Raw genomic sequence first — 21295 nt, 5'->3', positions numbered from 1 at the left:
ATAAGACATCATTCAGGTCAAAGTGAGAGCGAGCGAGTTTCATTATCACTCAGCATCTTCTACTTTGGAATGTGAGACAGTCAAGGAATGTTAACATTGCCTTAAAAGGCGTAAATGTCATCCAGAGGAACACGAGAAACTTATTTTACCATCATTTTATTCACATATCAAATCTAAACACAAAAAGACTAACAGTATGTGTATATGGTGCGTGTGTGTGAGGTTGTCAGTGGTTTACGCAGCAGGACAGGCGTGAGGAAACACGTGCATGTGTGTGAAGGCTGAAGTAAAGTCTAGGACATCTGTGACGTGACCTTTCATCAAACGCAGATTCCTCATACAGCCGCGAAACGCTTTTCGTCCCACCAGACAGTTTTGCTTGACATCACCTGCGATTGACACAAAACAACACAAAAACCTTTACTCTCTCATGTTCACTACATCACTTCATTAGATTACACCTCTAATCCTCTTACAAAGTTTTCCATGTTTAAGTGCTATAATTGTGTCAACCTAGAAAATGTGAAAAAGATCAACGCAGTAACTTAGTTTTGGTAAACCATTCTCGGCAAGCATGTAAGTAAAATAGCTCATTGAAATTTGTCTCCCCTTGTGATGTCAGAAGGGGATCTTATTATAATAATACCACCCCTTTATCTGCACTATCCAATCACGGCACTGCCATTTAGTGCAGAGAGAGAAAATAATTGACAGCACAATTGAGTTTCAATTTTAACAAACCACCATTATGGTGATCAGTGTTTGCATGTCATCAGCTCATTTGCATTTTAAAGGACACACCCATAAACGGCACTGACAATTTTAACATGTTATAATAAATTATCTGAGGGGTATTTTGAGATAAAACTTTACATACATATTCTGGGGACACCAAAAATTTATTTGACATCTTTAATGACCTGATTCTAACCAATCACATCACAGTATCTTATACATATCATCATTTAAATTTTTTTAAGTAAAACTCATTTTGCTAGTGTTTATGCTAAAATGTCTTAAAGGTACAGTACCTGGATATCCTCCAACATAGATTGGGTTTTTGGTCTCGGCTGAGGTAGATGATGAGTGCGGATTCTCTGTGGTCACGGTAACGCCGTCTACGGTCAAACTCAGACTGTGTTTCTGTTTTTTGGCCACTATAGAGTGCCAGCGAGCGTCACACAACAGTCCACGTGACCTGCTGATAGCCGTGATGCGGCCCGCGCCGTTATTTACATTAAACACGACCTGTGAGAGCGTGAACAACATTAATATCAATCCAACAGCAGCACTATCAGTATCACAACACGGGTGTACGGCACAAACCTGTCCATTGATGAGCTCCAGACCGATGGCGTCCACTTTACTGCTGCTGATTCCCAACAGAACTCCATCTGACACCGTAGAGCGAAACTCTAAAGTCACCGTCACATCTGAGCCAACGTTATAACCGTCCTTTACTGAAGAAACACAGGACAATTATTATTATTATTATTACTGATGCTTTTATTATCTACAGCTTAATAATGAGACACTTACTGAAGGCAGCGTGTCCTCTCCCGCTGAAGAACGTCCCGTCCTGAACTTTACTGTAGCAGGAACCCGTGGAGTAAGAAGACATCGGACTGCTGAGGTTCATCAGGATGCTGTTAAACATCACGTTCTGTACACAGCCCGCCAGACTGTGTGTTACCTGAATTATACAACACAAAATATCTGGTAAAACGAGGACGCTTTTTTCTTGTGTGTGCCATTGTTAAGGTGAAGAAAGCCTTGTTCAGCTTTCCAAGTAAGCCAGTATGTTGGTGTTGTTTTGAATAGTAATGAAACAAGCACAATAAGCTGAATTACATTTCCGATTCTCTTGGCTGTATATGTTGCTGGAAGTCCTCCGACATATAACTTCCCCTCCACGTCTAATGTGTGTCCTTTAGTAGGGCTGTGATCCGAGTCTGAGCCGTCCACGCTGATCATCACTGATTTCTTACTGAATTCTGCTTTCACCTGCACAAACACAAACACACACATCAGATTACACAGCTCTTCTCTATCACTGTTAATATAAAGGTTTGTTTGAATGCAGAAGGAACTGACGGTGTGCCAGAGGCCGTCACTGATGATGATGGGCAGCGTGGCGCTGGCGGGACCTTTGCCCAAATCACAGGAGAACAGCGGACGGCCGTTGTGCACCTGCAGCACTGCGTAATCCTGCTGGTTAGCGTTGGCCATGTAGAAGAGAACGCCGCTGCGAGAGAACGTGCGCACCGACATCTTCACTGTAAAACTGACAAACACGTTTCATTAGATTCATACCAGAGACGATTCATTCCTGTCGTTGTGGTGATGGGGGTTAAAGATTTACCTCGTTCTGACCGTCTTATTCTTAAAGGCCATGATCACGTGACTGTGTCGAGACAGTCCAAACTGATGGGATTCTGGGATACTCTCGGTGTCATCCATGGCAACACACTGAGAAAGAGAAATGACCAAATAAAGACATGAGACACACATGACATTCTTATCATACTGAAAGATGACGACACATGACGTCTGAAGAATGCAACACAACACGTTCATACGTGTAAATCACAGACATCACCGACATAATCTGACTCATTAATCTGCTTTCACTGAAACCTAAGCTTTCAAATAAACACTCAGGTTAAAGGTGAATATTGTTTATATATCTGCCTATAATAGATAGATATCCACACATTCATCCATCCATCATCCTTCGTCACAGGAGATCTTCTGACAGTAAGAGAAAAAGACCAAAAGCACAGATTGCTCGGCCCTGTAGTGTTACAATTAACCCTGCATTAGTTTGTGCCCTGCTCACCCCTACATAATAAAAACACTTGATATCATTAATATTGACTGAATAAGATCACATTAAATGCCAGGCTCCTATGATGCTCCTCGATACTGAGACTTTAGTTTAGATTTCACAGATAGGATCAGATTTATGAGACAATAATCCCTAAGGATCTCACTCATCATAAAGATGTGTATTTATGTCTTGTTGGCTTACACTGGTGCTGTGTGCTGTGACGGTGATGAGCTCTGGTGTAGGGGTCAGAGGTTGTACAGCGGGGTCAGGGGTCGGATCCGTCTCTACATCATCAGGTAAAAGAACTCGTCTGGGTCTCTCCTGCAGTAAACAGCTGTCCATGTCCACGTTCTCATAGCGCAGAGCAGCAGACAGATCCAGCAGTCTGAAACATCAATCACATCTCTTACTGTACTTCTAGACTAAGCATAAATGTATATGTATATATAGACATTTATCATGGACACGTCAGGGTTTCTGTGAGATAACAGTAAATGAATGTGTGTATCAAAGTATCACAATATAATCACAGGATACCATCAACGCTGTACCGTGGTATCACTATTTTACTCCTGTGTAAGTATTTGATAGTGAGTATATGAGTGTGTATTTTACTCACAATCCATCCACTGCTATGTTTCTGATACAGCCGTAGAAAGAAGTCATTGTGTTCAGTCCTGTGCTGCTTTCTCCTACAGGGACACCAGCGATACAGAGACGTCCCAATGCCAGAGGTTTATCTGAAGATGAGCCCAGTTTTACTGTGGCCTGACTCTCCTCATCCACAAACACTGTAATGCTCCTGATATACAAACATACAGAGGAAAAGATCAATGACATCATCATAACCCAAAACAAATTCAGCTGACAGCTCTTAAAATATATCACTGCATTGTTTTGTCTCAAGATGCACACCTTTAATTGTTTAAACGACTTCAGTGTCCCAATATAACTAATGCCTAGCCCTGTTTACTTTTCTGAAGAGAGTGCCTTGGTTTGTTTTTCATATAAGGTCTAGCCCCAGCTTAATCTAAACTCTGTCTGGAAAACCAGCTCTATACGTCATCTGTTAATAAATATATAAATATGATTTGATGATGCGTCACAAACCGTTTATGTCTCTGCAGTATGAGTGAATGCTCCCGTCCGTCACTGAACGAGCCATTCCGTGATTTTACAACTATCTTGTGCACAGCCCCACCCTCAGCCACACCCACACGAACCTCCAGCCAACCAGACACCAGCGTTACAGTCAGGAGAGACTGATGAGAAACAAATAAAAAAAAAACATCATTACATCAATAATAACATCACATCAATAATAATATCACAATGATAACATCACATCGATTACAGCATTAGATCATAACATGAACAATAACATCACATCAATAATAATATCACAATGATAACATTACATCGATTATAACATCACATCATCACATGAACAATAACATCACATCATTAATAGCATCACATCATTGCATCAACAATAACATCACATCATAACATCATTAATAGCATGACATCATTATATGAATAATAAGATTGTGTGATGTAGAACTGACCTGTTGTGCTTGTCTGCGTGAGCGTCCTGCGGTTCTGCTGAATCCGGCCAGAATGACCCCACTGTCGTGTTTAGTGGAGAAGGTGGTCATGATCTCTGTATGTGAACCCATGATGATGCCTGGCATCTCCAGAAAACCATCACCAAATGCAGAAAGACTGCGGATGGGCTGAAACACATCAACATATACGAGTTTCACAGTCAAGCACACTTTTAGGAGTATTTGGCAACACTTTGCTTTCTGAAGAATAAAGTTAAGACTTAAAATGTAACTGCATGGATATCTGTATTATAATATGAAATAATTAGCATAAGAATAATTTCTGTATTTGCAGTCTCTGGTAAATCCTCTCTGTGTTGTATTTGATAGCAGTTATAAATAAATGAAGGGTCTCTGGCGCCATCTGCTGTAGGTGATGGACTTTTACCTTTAGCACACATCCTTTCTTTACTCCTCCGTACGACTCTCTGAGCAGATCAAAATTAGTACGAGCAATTTCGACATTCTTCATACAGCCGACAAACGAGCGTGCCACCACCTCTCTCCTGCAGACATAATTCACATTGAGTTTGAGAAAAGACCACGTGTGATGTTTAAAACATGCTTACAGTTACGCTCATCTCACCTGATTGGTCGAGAGGCGGGTAGGCCGCCGATATAAATGGGGTCGAGATCGGAGCGATTGAGGTCAGACGATGAACCCGGTGACTCCCCTTCCATGACCTCTCGCTCTGAAGGGTTTTCAGCTGCCATCACTGATAAATGTCCTGAAGACAAAAAAAACCCCTCTTATTATTAGACTATGAATCCAGCCAATGAGAAGAGAGATAGGTGAAGACTATAAGTCACCTTTGCGTTTGTTCCTCTGCAGGGCGATACGGTACCAGGTGCCCGTGTTGTATGTTTTGTTAGAGGTCAGGGTGAAAACTCCAGCACCCAGTTCAAAGGTCATGTGAACTTTTCCTTCTACCAGCTCAATGGATAGGAAGTCTCTCTGTACATAAAGGAGAACGTGTGAGGGATCAAACTAAAAGAAATGATCCATGATTTTTTTTCAGAAGGTGTTAGTGAGATCATACCGTGCCGTTGGAGGCCAGATAAAGTAGCAGGCCGTTTGGAGAAAGAGTTTTGAAGAACATGATGACGCTGGTGGACATGGAACGAAGAGACTTCTCAACCACAGAGTATCCACTGCCGTCAAAGTGAAATGAGGTGTCTTCTGTCCGCACGCTTTACGTGACACATAGAGGAGAGAGTTTAATGTTTATTCAGATCTCTGTGTGTGTCTATGTGTGTGTTTATGTGTGATCAGACCTCATGAAACATCCAGCACACTCTCTGTCTCTCTCTCTATAGTTCCATAATCCAATGTTGTTCTCATTGAGTGACGCTTCTCCCATACAGCCTTTGAAATGTGTCATCTTCACCGCTGGAGATTTCTGCAGAGACGTACAGGGAATGTAAAACAACAAAACAGAGATGCTGAGGGAGATCCTTATAAAGTGGATGAAGCGCTCACCTTCACCTGACCACCCAAACCTCCAACAAACATCCAGGTGGATTTGTTGACATCCATAACAGTAGAAGAACCGGGAGCAGTGGTCTTCACGGTGGGCATGGGTTCAGAGTCCGTCTGCTGAACGGTCAGGGTGCCGTGTTTACCGAACCTGAAGTTAAAAAAATGAAGACAAATATAAAATGACGACAGATCGAACATTACATCTACAGTCTTTAAAAACTGAACGTTTCGTACCTTGTGGCGTTGATCCTGTGCCACATATTGTTGTTGATCTGAATGTTTGGATATTCCAGTCGGGTGTATCCAGAACCAGCATCCCATAGGAATGACACTTTCCCATGACGCATTTCCAAAGCCATAAAATCCTCCTGGTGTGGATATAACACATCATGTTGTTTATATATAAACAGAATTAAACACAAACATCTGACTTTCAGGTTGTGTAACTTACAGTCAGACTGCTGCCCATATAGAAAAGCAGGTTATCCGGTTCAGTGGTCTTCACCGTCAGTGTAAGCATGTTGAAGTTGCTGGATGTTATTTCGGGTTTGTACGCTCGGACACAATCTCGATCCGCAGAAACCGCCACTTTAATCTACAGTGACACAGGTGTGGGTGTTAGAGATGTGCATTTTCTCAGTTATTTTTTGGGTTCAGATCTGTTACTCACGGATGCGGCCTGTTTCCGGGTCTGACTGATGAGCTCTCTGATTTCAGACAGGTTTCTGCCCAGATTCTCACTTAGCGTCTGCAGAGGTTTCAGGCGGTCGTAGAGTCGATCAGTCTGGAGATCAACTTCATTCAATGTGGATCTGACTGCACTGGCTGAAGGTTATGAACATCATCAGTAAAACACATTTTATAAATAACACAGATAAAGTGATGTATAAACTATGCATTTTATAAACATCATGGCAGGGCCAGATTTACTAACAGCTTGCTCCAGCGCAAACCATCATTCTGGTGTTGAACAACGACTGTTTGGATTTACTAAAGACGTGCAGTGGATCATTAGTGCTGTAAAGGTGTGGTCTAGTTATTTTTGCACTGATCTTATTGCATATGGATTTCTAGGAGTTTCCCTTTCAGACGCAAAATGTGTATGAGGAGATGAATTAAATGATTTATGCAATGCAATTTACTAATGTTTGTGCACGTGAGTTTTTTCTGGTATTTGCACCATTATTTAACGGTGAAAGGAGGAGGTGTCGCAGAGATCAGAGAGCCTGTGGTACAATGCAGAGGATTGTTTTAACACGTAACAGTTTATATGGAATGCCAGAGGAAAATATTAAAAGAAATATTGTTTACCAAGCCATGTTATTTTTTATTTGCTAAAGTAAATCAAAAGCCCTATTCGGACGGGATTAGTTTTACAGGGGGACCTCTGAGAAAATCGTGCTTCTCAGAGGTCCTCTGTGTTTTTAATCCCGTCCGAATCGGCCATGTCTGTGTTTTTCTCTGACGACCTCCGTAAAAATTCCAGAGCAATTTACCTACTGTTTTTCGCCGAACTCAGAGGTCCTCTGAGAAATTTAATCCCGTCCGGATGCAAATGTCTGTGTTTGCCCGCAATATCTTTTGAAAACGCGGTTCATTTCGTGTTTTGGCCAACTTGATCTGCCGTAAGGTCTTACTAATGCGCGTATATTGTATTTCCTGAGTCCCATTCATTCAGATATGAATGTTTTTTCGCATTCGGCAAAATAAAGTAATTAAATCAAGACGAGCTGAATATCATACACTGTTAAGACTAAACACTGATATATCATTAACATTATAAGAAACTCCGTTCAAAGTTGTTCAACTCCGGAATGGTAATGTTAATTAATAAAGATATTAAATTGTATTAATCATTATTTCTTCATTATTTTTTGTTTGTTATAAGCAGACAGTTATATAAAACACGTAGGCTAATGTTACTTTAGTAGGATTTGTATATTTTATTTTGATTTGTTAAAATTAAATTAATAAATTACATGTTCTGTCATGATTTTACATTTAAAGCAAAATATTAAACATTACAAACACGCGTATCCAGAGCACGTGCTACTGCAACGCCCAAATGTATGAAACAGACACTCCCATCTCTGGAATAGCCTGCATCATTTTAATCCCGTCCGAATCGGTACATAAAATCACAGACGTCCTGGGGGACACGCTGAAACTCAAACGTCGTTTGGAAAACTAATCCCGTCCGAATAGTGCTAAAGAGGAGTCACTAGGAGAAGTCACACAATATTTTTTTGTAAACCTTCATTTTTTGTCCTCCAGTTCTTTTTTTCAGTGTCCTATGGCTTTGTTAGCTGTGATGTCTGTGGTGCTGAACTCAAGCTCATCAGGTGTTAGTAGATCACCTGCACCTCATCAGCTCTGCTTATTTGTGACCCTGAACTAATGCTGCGTTCCAGGCAACCTGTAACCCGTAAATCACGACATCTAAACCACGACTCACGACTCTATACTGGGAGTACATCAATCTGGTACGAGTTCACGGGTGGGAAGTCACGGGTTTGACCGTTTCAGTGCACTTTCACAGGTAGAAGGTTGTAAAAACACGGGTTACAGGCTGCCTGGACCCATACTCCCAGTACAGAGTCGTGGTTTTGAAGTTGTAATTCACGGGCTTAATGCAGCATAATATAAGCTGCTCTTAGTAGATTGTGTTGGTCATTATGGAAATTAGCTGTTGCACCTGTGCTATTTAAATAACCCGCGGATATTTCCATTCCCATTTGCACTTTTTTTGGAATTGTGCTCTGGTGCTAATTTGCCCCATTTAGTAAATCTGGCCCTAAGTCTTCATTAGATCTCTGACATCATCACGCCATTGTATTGAATGTAAAGAAGATGTTTGTTCTTGAGACTCACCGGTGTCTTCTGAGTCTTTGATCGTCTCGCCGGAGCTCCTGGCACTGTGATTGGCTGAGCTGACGGCAGACCACGACTCCTTCAGCTTCATCTGATAATCCTCCAATCGTTCTAGAGCTTTCTGTAGAGACGCGTTTGCCGCTTCTGCCTGAAGTTTAGCTTCTAGAATTTCCTCTCTGCTGTCTGTGTAACAGATCGATATACATCTACATGAATGCATTTGACTTTTATATACAGAAGCTGAGCTAAAGGAACACAGTTAGATCTGTTGGTGGAGATAGATGGAGTTTAACTCACTGTTTGGATGATTTCTCAGGAGGATGAGAGCATCTGGCAACAACTGGGTGAAGTTTTGAACATTTCTTCTGGTTTGATTCAATCTGCTGGTTAAATCACTGGTGTTAAACTCCAGCCCTGAACACAAAATCAGACAGCAATGTTAACACATTATACAGTATGTTGTTATATCAGTGTGTGTATATATTGTGATGTGTGTGTCTGCTTACACTCTGTGTGGTTCTTTAAAGATCTGCTGTCATCCAGAATCTCTGAGCTCATCTGAAGTGTCTTCTGTCCGTGGACAGTCAATGAGTTTTCAGACTCAGAGGTCTACAGACAGACAGACGGACAGATATGAATCAACATCAACAAACACTGGAGCTGAACTTTGATTGACAGACTTTGATTGGTTCTCTTACCAGATTGAGGGCGGAGCTTGAACTTTCATTGGCCGTACGGGCCAGATCTTCTGCCAGTTGTATGTGTGTCCTGATGTTGATGCTGGTCTGCGGGATGCCAGTTGCATTCAGTGATGCAGATCTCACCTCAGACAGAGATCTGACCGGACACACATATAGTTTTATTTTATTATTCATTTATTCAGTCAGTCTGTATGTGGTTATTAACAGAAGACACATCCTCATACACACCTGTTGAGGCTCTGAGCCTCTTTACTGAGCGCCTGTGCGTGATCCTCAGCTCTGTAGACCAGCTGCAGGGCATCTCGACTGGTCAACTCCATCACTAGAATGTCCACATGTTTCCTGAGAGCTGGACTCAGTAGCTCCACGTCATTCTTCATCTCCTCCAGCGTCTGGAGAAACACACACAAATATTTCAGGTGAGTATTGACAGGGCATAAAGTTTAAGCAGGAGAGTTTTGAGGCATCACTCACAGTTGTTGTATTATTTATGTCCTCTGCTGAATTGAGGGCATCAGTCAGCATCTCCTGAGCTTCCTGTACACGTCTCTCTACTTCCTGGTTCAGATCGCTGACATTGATCCTGGAGATCTTACATGAGAAGAGTACAGTTTAACATTACGAGTATTGAGCGTATCCACCCAGCTAAACCTCTTGCGTGTAACTCACAGTGAAGTCATTGAGATTCTCCTGGATGTTCTTCAGCAGATGTTGTGTGTGGTTAATGTGATTCTCCGCCATGTTTAGGCTCTCTTGGGTCTCACTGAGCTGCTGGTTATATCTGTCGAGTGTTGTGGAGATGTTCTCCTGTTTGATCTGGTTGTAAGTTTGCGGCTGTGTTATCTTATCCTGAACGCTCTGAAGAACCACTACTGCAGAACTACACACACATACAGCAGATTAAACGATGAACATCAACAAACACAATCACATGTTCATCTATGATCATCATACCCGTGTTCATTCTGTGCAGTCTGACCGCAGGGCCTCAGATTCATCGCTCTCATATTCTCCAGCGTGCTGCTCATCTCCTCCAGCACATAAGTGCTGTTCATCTCATCCAGAATCTCATCCACAGTCTCGTTTACAGAACCTGCCTGCTCCGACAGACCTGAACCAATCAGAGAAAGGTCATTTATACAGCTGCGGCCAATCAGATTAAGAGATTGGTGAATAATGAAGTGATTCTCACTCTGAATGCGAGATTGAATATTGTAGATGAAGTCCAGCATCTCTCTCCCCTGAGTGAGTCTCTCCTCTGAGGTCATCATGACATCAGCACTGTGACCAAACACGCTCTCAACCTACAAAACACACACACACACACACACACACTTGGAATGACATCACAGCATTATCAGGCTGTTGCCATGGATACGGTGAGGATGCGAGTGGTACCTGCTGCTGCAGCTCAGTGATTTGATTGGTAATGTTGCTCAGGTTTTCCTCTCCTGTGCTCAGCTGATAATTTGGCCTTTGCTCCCAGGACATCAGACTCTTTTATGAACATAAAACATTTAATAATGACTTCATTCATACAGAACATGAGATTAATGAAAGTCTTTCATGAGTGAAACACACACCTTCACCTCTCTGGTCCGGTTCTCTAGTGTCAAAAGTTGGCTGTATGGTGCAAGAACGACGCCGGTCAAGTTCAGAGATGTGATGGATCCGTCTAAAGCATCCAGATCGTCCAGCAAAACTCCAGTGCAGTCATCATTGCACGCTGCGAGAGCAACACAGTACTTCTCATAAACATTCAAACGGCACGTAGATTGTAGCGCATCGGAGTGAATCTGACATCACTTACACACACACTGATCGTTCACAAGCACGTGTCTCTCCTCACACACGTCACACAGATGACCTCTGACCCCGACCTTACACTCGCACTTCCCTGTGCGTCCATCACACATGCCATGCACTGACCCCGCCTCGCTGCACTGACACGCCTGGCACCGCCCACCCGGCTCAGATGGGTTACCATAGTAACCGACCGAACACCTGAGAGACACAGGGAGTGTGTTACTGTCTGTGTGTGTTTGTATATGTGTTTGTGTAATGTCACATGACCTCTCACCTCTCACAGTAACGTCCTTCATAACCCTGATCACAGCGATCGCAGCGGAAATCACCGGCACCCTCCAATACACACGTCGAGCTGAAGCTATACACACATACACAAAACATCACAGCCAGAACAATCGATCAGATGGTTGATGTGTCAAATCTAGTAAAAGAAATTCTAAAGAAAAAGTAAATACTGCAAAAAATAAGTGTATTTTTTTGATTGAATTTTTTTTGAATGATTTCCTATCATTTATTAGTTTTTCTATGTTTTAACATTTTATCCAAAATGACTTACAGTGGATTACAAGCTATACATTTATGTGTGTTCTCTTGCAAAAGTACAGTGTTGTGTGTTCTGACCTTTGACCCCTCAGTGGACAGGCACACAGTGAGCAGTCACTGATAGACCCCTGAACCTTCCCATAATACCCTGGGGCACACAACTGACAGTATTCTCCTGTGGTGTTGTGTTGACATCCCTAAATCACAACAGAGAAGAAAAGATTGCCTGATTTCCGTCCTCGATAATCATTAGGATATTAAGTCACATAAAACCCTCCATCAGTAAAATTACACAGTATTAATAATCACAATAAAGTTATTTTTTTTACATTAAAGTCTAATTCTCTTACCCGACATTTGCCAGTGTCCAGATCACATGACAGACTGTGTTTATTACACTGACATGGGACGCAGGGCTGAATGATGGGTCTGTTTCTTCCCTTCATATCCAGTTCTGACACCGGCTGTCGGTAATATCCTGGAGCGCACTCCTGTAGCACACAACATTAAAAGTACTGGTTATTTTCCAGAGGTGTTTCAAAGTTTATCATGTGGGTAAAATGAACAGTTTTGATCGGTGTCTGTAATAATAAATGTTGTTCTGAAGTAATGAATAATATGAGACGAATGTTATAATGTCACCTGACACGAGAGCCCAGCGTATCCCAGGGGACATTCGCACATCTCCACCAGCCGCGCAATCTCACCATCATCAAACTCATCTGCGTCCACTGCCGTTTCCATCGAGATATTAGAGATCCTACAGACAATAATTTACACCGTTAATGATAGAAATCATCTCCTGTCACATTAACAGGATTGATATTGACAGACACACACCTGCTCTGCTGCAGTCCGCTGCCATACGATGCTTTGATGATGATGTATTCAACATTACTCAGGACAGACATGAAGTCCATGTGGCTCACTGCTTTCTCTGACACAGAGTTGAAATATTTCCACTTGTGCTGCTCACAGATGAGAGAAACTTTCAGACGCTGATGGGTTTATACAACACACACATTTACTCCAAACCATCTGATCCTCACCTCTGTCAGAGGAACTTCATGTCTGGTCCGGATCCCGTTTTCTGGTGCAGGAACGTCCGTATAGATGACCAGTTTCCTCAGGTGTCCTCCTCTCATCAGTACCTGAGGCTCGTGATTGGCCAGTCCGACTCCATCACGAGCAAAGAACGCGGCCGTATACGACAGTATTCCTCCATAAGACAGCAGCTAAGAGAAACGCATCATAGATCAGACATTCAAACACAATATACAGAATCAGATACTGACATCATAAAGGTGTTTCTGCTGGGTTTTTACCTTGTTACCGTGGTATTGTCGTGGCAGTCTCCAGTAATATGGACCGGTGAGGATGGACAGACTGTGGACGTGAGACGCGTCTAACAACATCTCATGATCTGTGTAATAAACTCCCTCCAGCGTCCCCTGCAGGTCACTTTGAGACACAACACGCATCGGAGCCGGGTCTGAACCCAGTGTGATCTAAAAACAGTGACACAAACGTAGTTAACACAGATTTAATGTATCAATATATTTATTGATTAATATATATATCTGCATTTTTGGGGGTATTCCTAATAAATAAAAGGTCAAGTTACAGGATAATGTTCAGATGTGTAATGGTGCATTCACACAAGATGCAAATTAAGTGCTAAGAGTGAGTGATTAACATGTAACCCTTACGAAAATTAACCATGGTTTTACTACAGTTAAAACCAAAAAACCATGGTTACTGTAGTAAAACCATAGTAACTACAAAATAACCATGGTTTTGACAATCATGGTTTTCAAAAACCATAGTTAAACCATAGTTAGTGTAGTAAAACAATGGTTTTGCTGATAGCAATCAATACACCAAAAAACCATGGTTACTACGCTTTTACCACAATATAACCATGGTTAATTTTCGTAAGGGAAGTCAATGCAAAGCCAGCAAACTGAGCAAATTTCACACGCTAATGGCCAAATTTCACGCGTGAATGACGCAAATTTCATGCGCAAATGACACAAATTTCATCCACAGATGTGCAAACTTCACGAACAAATGACACAAATTTCACATGCAAATTATGCAAAGAATTATGCAAATTTCACGCAAAAATAACTCACATTTCACACGCAAATGACACAAATTTCATGCACAAATGACGCAAATTTCATGCACAACTGACACAAATTTCATGCACGAATGATGCACATTTTTACACGCCAATGACACAAATTTCACACGCCGATGGTGTAAGTTAACTCAAAATGTTTAAGTGTCCAACTGCATGCAATTTATTTGCTTCATTTGTGTCTGGTGTGAATGCACAGTAAGAATGTGCTAATGTGTATGATTTCTTACCGGTACCCGCACCAGACCGCTCATCTCCTCACAATCACTGGACACACCGAAACAGAAACACGGGCTGCAGCCGGACGGGTTTTGACCCGACAGACCGAACGTACCGCTCTTACATTCATCACATCCAGCACCGCCAACATTCTCCTGAGAGACAAAAGAGCAGCGCTCAAATATTAAACACAAATAATAATAAAAATATACAGACACAAACATCAGCAGCGCTCGGATCTGCACCTTGCAGGAACATTGTCCTTGATCTTCACATCCACACACTCCCAGCGTCCAATCACAGAACTCCTCCTGCGTGCCGTTGGGATTGCAGTTGCAGGCGGTGCATTCTGGGAAGTTTTTGTAGCCGAGCGCACAACGATCACAGGTTAATCCTGAGAACTGCGGTTTACACGCACACTGACCCGACGAAAGATCACACTGAGACAGGGTTGAGCCGATGACGCTGCAGTTACACGCCTGGAGAGAGATCGAGAGATTTTTCAACTATACACCAAAGTACTGTGGCGGATATCAGATGATGACATCAGCAGCGATGTGTCGTACCGTACAGCCAGAAACAGTGTTGTGACCCCAGTGATCCGTCTCACAGTCTTCACACTTCGGCCCGTGTGTATGAGGTGGACAGATACACTCGCCTGTCGCTGCGTTACAGTTCCCGTGTGTGTGTTCACAGTCACACGCTACAGCAGACACAAACATACGTGACATTAAAAAACACTGAGATGTGCCTGAGCTGTCTGATGTGATTTATCTATCAGGCAGCAGAGACATAACATATGTAGTGTTGTTTAATAAAGAGCAGTCTTACGTGTACAGCCGTTCTCTTTAAAGTTGTAGTATCCACGCTGACAGCGGTCACACTTGTCACCTGTCACTCCGGTGATACACTGGCACCGCCCCTCCTCATCACATGATGCAGACAGTGACCCTGATTGGTTACATTCACATGGCCTACAGCCATCTCTGCTGTTAATGCCGTGATATCCATCCTGAAACATACAAATACATATCACACACACGCATAGTGTACAAACATGGTAATACCATGGTACATTTGAATAAGTGTCATGACTGAAGGAGTAAATATAAAAAAGTTCATGGATTTACCTGACAGCGGTCACACGTCTGTCCTACAACACCGGGCTTACAGTCACACTGACCCGTGATCACGTTACACACGGAGGACAGGGAGCCGTTACCATAGCAACCACAGGCTGGAGACACAAACCAACATGATTCATAACACGTCTGTCCACTAGATGTCCCTACAGCTAACATCTAAAGAATAAAACTACTGAGTACACATTAGAAAACCTCAGAAGATCAAACACACTGACTGATGTTTTTAAAGAGTTGTGTTATGTTTTCAGAAGGATTTATGGGTTGTCAGTTTTTATCATCTGAGTTCATGTTTTCCTTTGTCTTTGTAGTGTTAAAACTAAAAGCTGTTCGTGCATATAAAAGATCCCTAAAGTCGCGAAGAGTAAAGTCTCAAACCTAAAGAGATATTCTTTCTAAAAGTGAACACCTTCCTAAAACGTCTCATTCAAACACGCATTTACTCTGTAGGAAGATTTGCATAACACCACCCAAATGTATGCGCAAAGAAAGAAGGCATAACTTTTATTTGTATTCTCGCTGTAGTATTGTAAATATTCCAAATACATTAAGGGGTGTATCATTTCCATCATATGCTTCAGGTATTCGGCCACACAGTTATATGACCCTTTAACGCTTCCCTACCAATGACGAGTTTTTACAACAATCCATATTTCCGCTATTATCCACTAGGAGGTGCTCTTACACAACTTATAAAACACTGAAGCATCCACTGATCCAAAAACAGTAAAAACTCTTGTGTATGTTCATATATTTAAAGAAGAAAAATTTCTGGAAGGCAGTAAACGTTTATGAAAATCATAAAAAAAATGCTGCCGCTGGTTGGCAACTTTTTAAAAACACTGGTGGGGAAAGAGTTAAATCACATTTTGTTCATTAATAAATCAAAAGATAAAAATGCAGCAGTTTATAACCAAGATTTAATTACTGTAACATCTTTATTAATAAAATAAAGATGGTTTCACCATAGTCAATTTTTTAAAATGGAAAAACTCACATTGGCAGTTTTTCTCCATCACAGCGTCGCCGTAGAAACCGTCCTGACAGCGTTCACAGTGCCGACCCGACGTGTGACCTAAACACTTCATACACTCTCCTGTGAGACCGTTACAGTGACCCGGTTCTGCAGGATCCACGTTTCCATTACACTCACACAATGAACACTGCTGTCCCGGTACCGTCGGGTCGCCATAGTAACCATTAGCACACCTGAAGAGGAGACGATGGTTTTATCACGTTACTGATTGATTCAGTAGTAATGATTATACAGAATGAATCAGGTGACTGTTGTACCTCTCACACTTCTGTCCCGCGTGTCCCTGTTGACATTGATCACAGATGAAGTCTCCAGAGCTCTGCAGTCTGCACGTGGGGCTAAAACTAAAGCACATCAATCGGAAAAACTCTTAATATACAGTATATACTACATTTAAAGACAAAACAATAAAACAATTCACATGATATTTCAAGTTGTTTGTAATTAATGCAAAATAATTTTTTTAAGAAATAGTATTGCACAGATACTAAATATTTCTTGCATAAATATTCTCTTACTACTATAAATAAATGAAGTGTGTGTGTTATGTAAATGTGTGTTGAATCTTTTCAAGTGAAGAGAGTTTGTGTTAATGTGAGAGACAGCACAAGCATTCAGAGACACAAAAGAGATCCGGATGGATTCACGGCTGACATTAACACACAGATCCTCACTTGTTAGACGCCAGTGTCAGCGGGCAGGCACATCTCTGGCAGTCATCCGGCGTTCCTTCGCTCGGGTCGCCATAGAAACCCGGCAGGCAGCCATCACAATGAGGTCCTGTAGTGTTGTGTTCACATCCCTGAGAAACAGAAGAGATGAGATTTAAACATTAATGTATGGTAATCTCAAAGTGAATGAACATCTGAAGACACACGAGTCATGTGATAAATGTTAACCAATAGTCAAAGAGTTTTATTAAGTTCTGTCCTCCTATAATAATAATCTTATAATATCTGACACATACATGAGATGAGGTGACTTACCAAACACTCTCCATTGATGTCACAGTCTGTGGCGTGATCGTTGCATTCACATTGAAGACAGTTTCCTCCAAACAAAATCCCTCCGACCCGGTAGAACCCAGAAATACAGTACTGAAGACGAGAGAGAGAGAGATGGGTTTAAACAGACTCATTGTTGATTTACTGATTCAGGTCTCTGGATGTTTTTCTTACCTCACAGGAGGAGCCTGAATATCCCCACGGACACTCGCACTCTTCCACATCTGGAGAAATCCTTTCATCTCCAACACCTAAAGACACCGAGCTCAGCCTGATGAAAAAACACAGATATGAAAATTATACCCATTTATACTTACATAAACTTTTGCTTTCTGCAGACCCTGAGGTGCCGGAGTTAATGTCCAGACTTTTAAAGCCATTATTCGTATGTCTGTGTTGATGAAAACCATTATTGTGTGTCTCACCTGAGTGTTCCCTCAGCGCTACCCTTCAGCTCCGCTCGGACCCTGAACGCGGCCACATCAGACAGAACTGTCATTAATTCGTCTCTCTGAAGCGAGCGTCCGCTGTGAGCGTCTGTAAATGTTTGCGGCAGGATCCGCAGTGAGATGTGCTGCTGACGGTGAACGCTCAACAACAGATGATTCGACTGCGTCTGTCTCAGCGTATGACCGTTACCCTGATTCAAGCAGAAAGAAAAAACTTTAAAATTAACACTTTGTTTCTGGTCTTACTGGGAACGATTCAGTTTTACATCATGTTATGGAAGTGAAATAGGTTATTAAATAGTAAAGCTGATATATTATTTCACTTATACCACGGGTCTGTTAAATGCTTTATTCTGATTGGTTGAGAAATGTTTCACAAATATGCATTATTTTTCTATAGACACACACTTGACCTTAAAATAACCACCAGAGCAATGTCTGTCTGTGGTAATTGTGGTATAAGCGGAATAATTGACTGCAGTCCTTTGAATTATTTGAAAATAATACACACCTGCAGTGTAACGTTGCCAGTGCATTACCACCTTGGGTGTGCATTATTTTCAAATAATTCAACAGCCCGTTGTCAATTATTCCTTACGTAGTAATCGCTCCGTTTTTTATTCAAGGTTCCCACTCATGACTTTCAAGGACTAAAAAGCTGAATTTTTCATGACTTATGTCTGGAATGCTGTAAGCCTGGATAATGTTGTGTACACCGTGAGTTTATAAAAAAGTATCTAAAATGCATGAAATGAATAAACAGTGCCCAAAAACAAATGTTTAAATTGGAGTCGGCAGAGGCTTTGACACAGAAATGGTATTACCTATGTCACAAGTTAACAAGTGGATTACATTTTAATAAATGGAAACTAAAATTTAAAGCAACAAACAAAATATGATTTTCCAGAAATTCCATTTATCCTTCAGCTTACCTCAATAATGAGACTGAAATATGAATGAAGCGTTTTATCCTCGTTCTCCTCAGATACGTCATAAGCAACGCTGTAGTTCAAGAATCCTCCATATGATGTCAGCTGCACAGAGAAAAATCTAACTCTTTAGCATTGCAGAGTTTAAAATTTGATCAGTCACTTGTATGACTTTGTGTTTTAAACATTACAGTATTTTACTGTGATAATATTTTAGATGAAATCAATCCGAACATTAAAACAAATCAGACTAATGCATCTACAGTACGTTTCTGAATGTCTGAGGTTTAAACATGAATTCAAACATTTATTTAAAAACATCACTTGATATTTTATTTTAAATGTCAATCTCCTTAATTAGGACAACTTGTGTCTCTTTTACTGTGAGCAGATGTTAGTGAATATAATATTTGTTTGATGTGTTTTCATTGATAACCTGGAGAAAGACGCTGTAACTGATAAGCAGTAATGAATGTGTCAGTGAGATCATCTTCATTACGTTCAACAGGTCAATACAAATAATGACATGTGTAGATGAACACCTTATTATTGAGGAAAGGTTCTGGTGCAGCCCATGACCAGACGGAGAAGACGCCTGCGGCCGTTGTACTGTTAATCTCGATCAGATTGTCCTCGGAGACAGGAGGGGTGAAGATGGAGGAACTCTGAACAGAACGCAAGAGTAAACCATCTCGCTGCTCCACCTAAGACCAATCAATCAATCAATCAATCAATCAATCAACATTTTTTTAATAACTGGGGTAACATCATCATGGTGAAGAAAAAAATATTTCAAAGTTTATGTTTATAATAGGGTTGGTTTGTGGTCATTATTATCAACACTACCTCAAGGCTTTTTATGGTATAGTCACAAAATATTTCATTTATTTGTTAATGTTTTATGTTAATGGACACCATTTTCTGCTTTTTTGTGTCATTGAGCACAATTATCTTTTTTGTATCAATAAGCACGAATTTCTCTAGACAGTTTTTCGTGTCCCTAGCATGACCTTCTTTTAATGTGTGTCATTTTATGTACCATGAAATGCCTTCAGGTAAGGTTGTTATTATGCACTTATTATGTGTGTGTTTGTGTGTTTACCGATCCAGTGAACCAGGTTGAGCTCTCACAAACATCTGAGACTCCAAAACAAAAGCACTCAGTACATCCCTCTGGATTGGTGGCCTGCAGGTTAAAGAAGCCCTGCTTACACAGGTCACAGTTTGAGCCCATCACGTTAACCTGTAGACAAACACATGGACATAAACTCAGAGGTTTTAATATCACAAATCAGTTTTAAACATGCATTATTAATAAACTCATTATTTTTTGTGCTGTCATCGTAACAGTAAGACCGGAGGATTGTGTTATGATGAAAGTGTGCAGGTGTATGTGAGGTTTTGGTACCTTGCACAAACACTCTTCACAGGGGTCCACGTTGAGGCTTCCATCCAGGTTACACTCGCAGCGAGTACAGAACGGAAAATCTCTGTATCCGAACGCACAACGATCACATTTATCACCAGCAAAACCTTCTTTACACAAACACTGACCTGCAGACAAACCTACACAACACACACACACAACATTATACAGTGTTTTCACATCACACCTGATGTATTTTTGTGCTTATCTCTTTAAAGTCTATGTTTAAATGTGGAGTAGTGTATATATGCCTTTATTTTACAGTGATATTTCATCTCTCTCAAGTTAAATCTCACCTGTTTCAGGATCAGTGTGATTATCATCTCTAATACACACCGGACTAACTGAACCGCTCATATCACACTGACACTCAACACAGGGATGATCAGCATACGGAGAAACCTGTGATATATAACATTACAGGATTACATCTACAGATTGCATTAGCAGTGTAAAAGGTCATGGGTTTGAACCAAGCGTGCCGCACAAGCCCTGAAAAGTGAAGCCAAAACGTCTCGATTGCCCCCCAGTGACTGGTCCCAGTATAGGTCATTAAGCCCGCCTCTCCATGTTATTCAATGGGACTTGAGACCAACTAAAAACATTAATTACATTTGAAATATCTTTTTTCCCAAGCTGGTTTCTGTCATTTACTGTAGTTTGTATCACGCTGATGTAAATTCAAATGTTTGTTTTTAAAATCAGTTTGTGTTTAGTTAGTTATTTAATGATATAAAAACGGTTGTGTCACGTCATGACTGACAGCTGTGATATCGTGTGATATGCGATTTCTACGAGAGCGAGGGCGGGGTTTTAACTTCGCGGCTTTACTTCCTGCTCACTACTGCGCATGACTGGTCCCGAAATAGCTATTGCGCAAACTCAAGACCCAAGATGCCAGCGCCATATCGGGAAACTGGCGGCTTCACTTTTCACCAATGGAAGGGAGCGAACAGGCGTCGTCCATCTTTTTTTACAGTCTATGGTTTGAACCCAGGAACAAACGATGGTAAAATGTTTGCCTTGTAATGCATTGTAAATCACTTTGGATAAAAGCATCTGCCAAATCCATAAATATAAAACATTTTATTACAAATAAGTTTGTG

The 21295-nt window shown here is 41.2% G+C and overlaps 1 protein-coding gene across 1 annotated transcript in view; it reads right to left on the bottom strand.

Moving 5' to 3' along the window:
- Window positions 1–136: 136 nt before the first annotated feature.
- The window catches only part of lama1 (laminin, alpha 1), a 33554-nt gene continuing 12395 nt past the window's right edge, over window positions 137–21295 (bottom strand). The window contains exons 9-63 of the mRNA XM_065258937.1: window positions 20486–20591; window positions 20172–20329; window positions 19866–20006; window positions 19306–19467; window positions 18767–18868; window positions 17811–18025; window positions 17560–17656; window positions 17368–17478; window positions 17056–17183; window positions 16639–16725; window positions 16343–16554; window positions 15334–15440; window positions 15035–15215; window positions 14770–14906; window positions 14449–14682; window positions 14215–14358; window positions 13167–13349; window positions 12891–13076; window positions 12682–12809; window positions 12484–12601; window positions 12192–12332; window positions 11920–12038; window positions 11570–11656; window positions 11300–11493; window positions 11073–11215; window positions 10888–10986; window positions 10682–10793; window positions 10444–10600; window positions 10159–10369; window positions 9964–10080; window positions 9718–9881; window positions 9487–9625; window positions 9295–9397; window positions 9086–9202; window positions 8789–8971; window positions 6588–6742; window positions 6369–6512; window positions 6152–6285; window positions 5918–6065; window positions 5713–5837; window positions 5478–5628; window positions 5248–5392; window positions 5024–5165; window positions 4826–4943; window positions 4399–4566; window positions 3941–4092; window positions 3450–3632; window positions 3032–3215; window positions 2363–2469; window positions 2095–2284; window positions 1852–2004; window positions 1540–1693; window positions 1327–1460; window positions 1032–1248; window positions 137–389 (exon numbers count right to left, since the gene is read on the bottom strand). Of these exons, the coding sequence (XP_065115009.1) occupies window positions 235–389; window positions 1032–1248; window positions 1327–1460; window positions 1540–1693; window positions 1852–2004; window positions 2095–2284; window positions 2363–2469; window positions 3032–3215; window positions 3450–3632; window positions 3941–4092; window positions 4399–4566; window positions 4826–4943; window positions 5024–5165; window positions 5248–5392; window positions 5478–5628; window positions 5713–5837; window positions 5918–6065; window positions 6152–6285; window positions 6369–6512; window positions 6588–6742; window positions 8789–8971; window positions 9086–9202; window positions 9295–9397; window positions 9487–9625; window positions 9718–9881; window positions 9964–10080; window positions 10159–10369; window positions 10444–10600; window positions 10682–10793; window positions 10888–10986; window positions 11073–11215; window positions 11300–11493; window positions 11570–11656; window positions 11920–12038; window positions 12192–12332; window positions 12484–12601; window positions 12682–12809; window positions 12891–13076; window positions 13167–13349; window positions 14215–14358; window positions 14449–14682; window positions 14770–14906; window positions 15035–15215; window positions 15334–15440; window positions 16343–16554; window positions 16639–16725; window positions 17056–17183; window positions 17368–17478; window positions 17560–17656; window positions 17811–18025; window positions 18767–18868; window positions 19306–19467; window positions 19866–20006; window positions 20172–20329; window positions 20486–20591 (8082 nt within the window). The 3' untranslated portion in view covers window positions 137–234. The remainder of the gene's footprint in view (window positions 390–1031; window positions 1249–1326; window positions 1461–1539; window positions 1694–1851; window positions 2005–2094; window positions 2285–2362; window positions 2470–3031; window positions 3216–3449; window positions 3633–3940; window positions 4093–4398; window positions 4567–4825; window positions 4944–5023; window positions 5166–5247; window positions 5393–5477; window positions 5629–5712; window positions 5838–5917; window positions 6066–6151; window positions 6286–6368; window positions 6513–6587; window positions 6743–8788; window positions 8972–9085; window positions 9203–9294; window positions 9398–9486; window positions 9626–9717; window positions 9882–9963; window positions 10081–10158; window positions 10370–10443; window positions 10601–10681; window positions 10794–10887; window positions 10987–11072; window positions 11216–11299; window positions 11494–11569; window positions 11657–11919; window positions 12039–12191; window positions 12333–12483; window positions 12602–12681; window positions 12810–12890; window positions 13077–13166; window positions 13350–14214; window positions 14359–14448; window positions 14683–14769; window positions 14907–15034; window positions 15216–15333; window positions 15441–16342; window positions 16555–16638; window positions 16726–17055; window positions 17184–17367; window positions 17479–17559; window positions 17657–17810; window positions 18026–18766; window positions 18869–19305; window positions 19468–19865; window positions 20007–20171; window positions 20330–20485; window positions 20592–21295) is intronic.

Source organism: Paramisgurnus dabryanus, chromosome 22, assembly GCF_030506205.2.
Source record: "Paramisgurnus dabryanus chromosome 22, PD_genome_1.1, whole genome shotgun sequence".
NCBI lineage: Eukaryota > Metazoa > Chordata > Actinopteri > Cypriniformes > Cobitidae > Paramisgurnus > Paramisgurnus dabryanus.
This window is presented reverse-complemented; position numbering and strand designations above follow the sequence as displayed.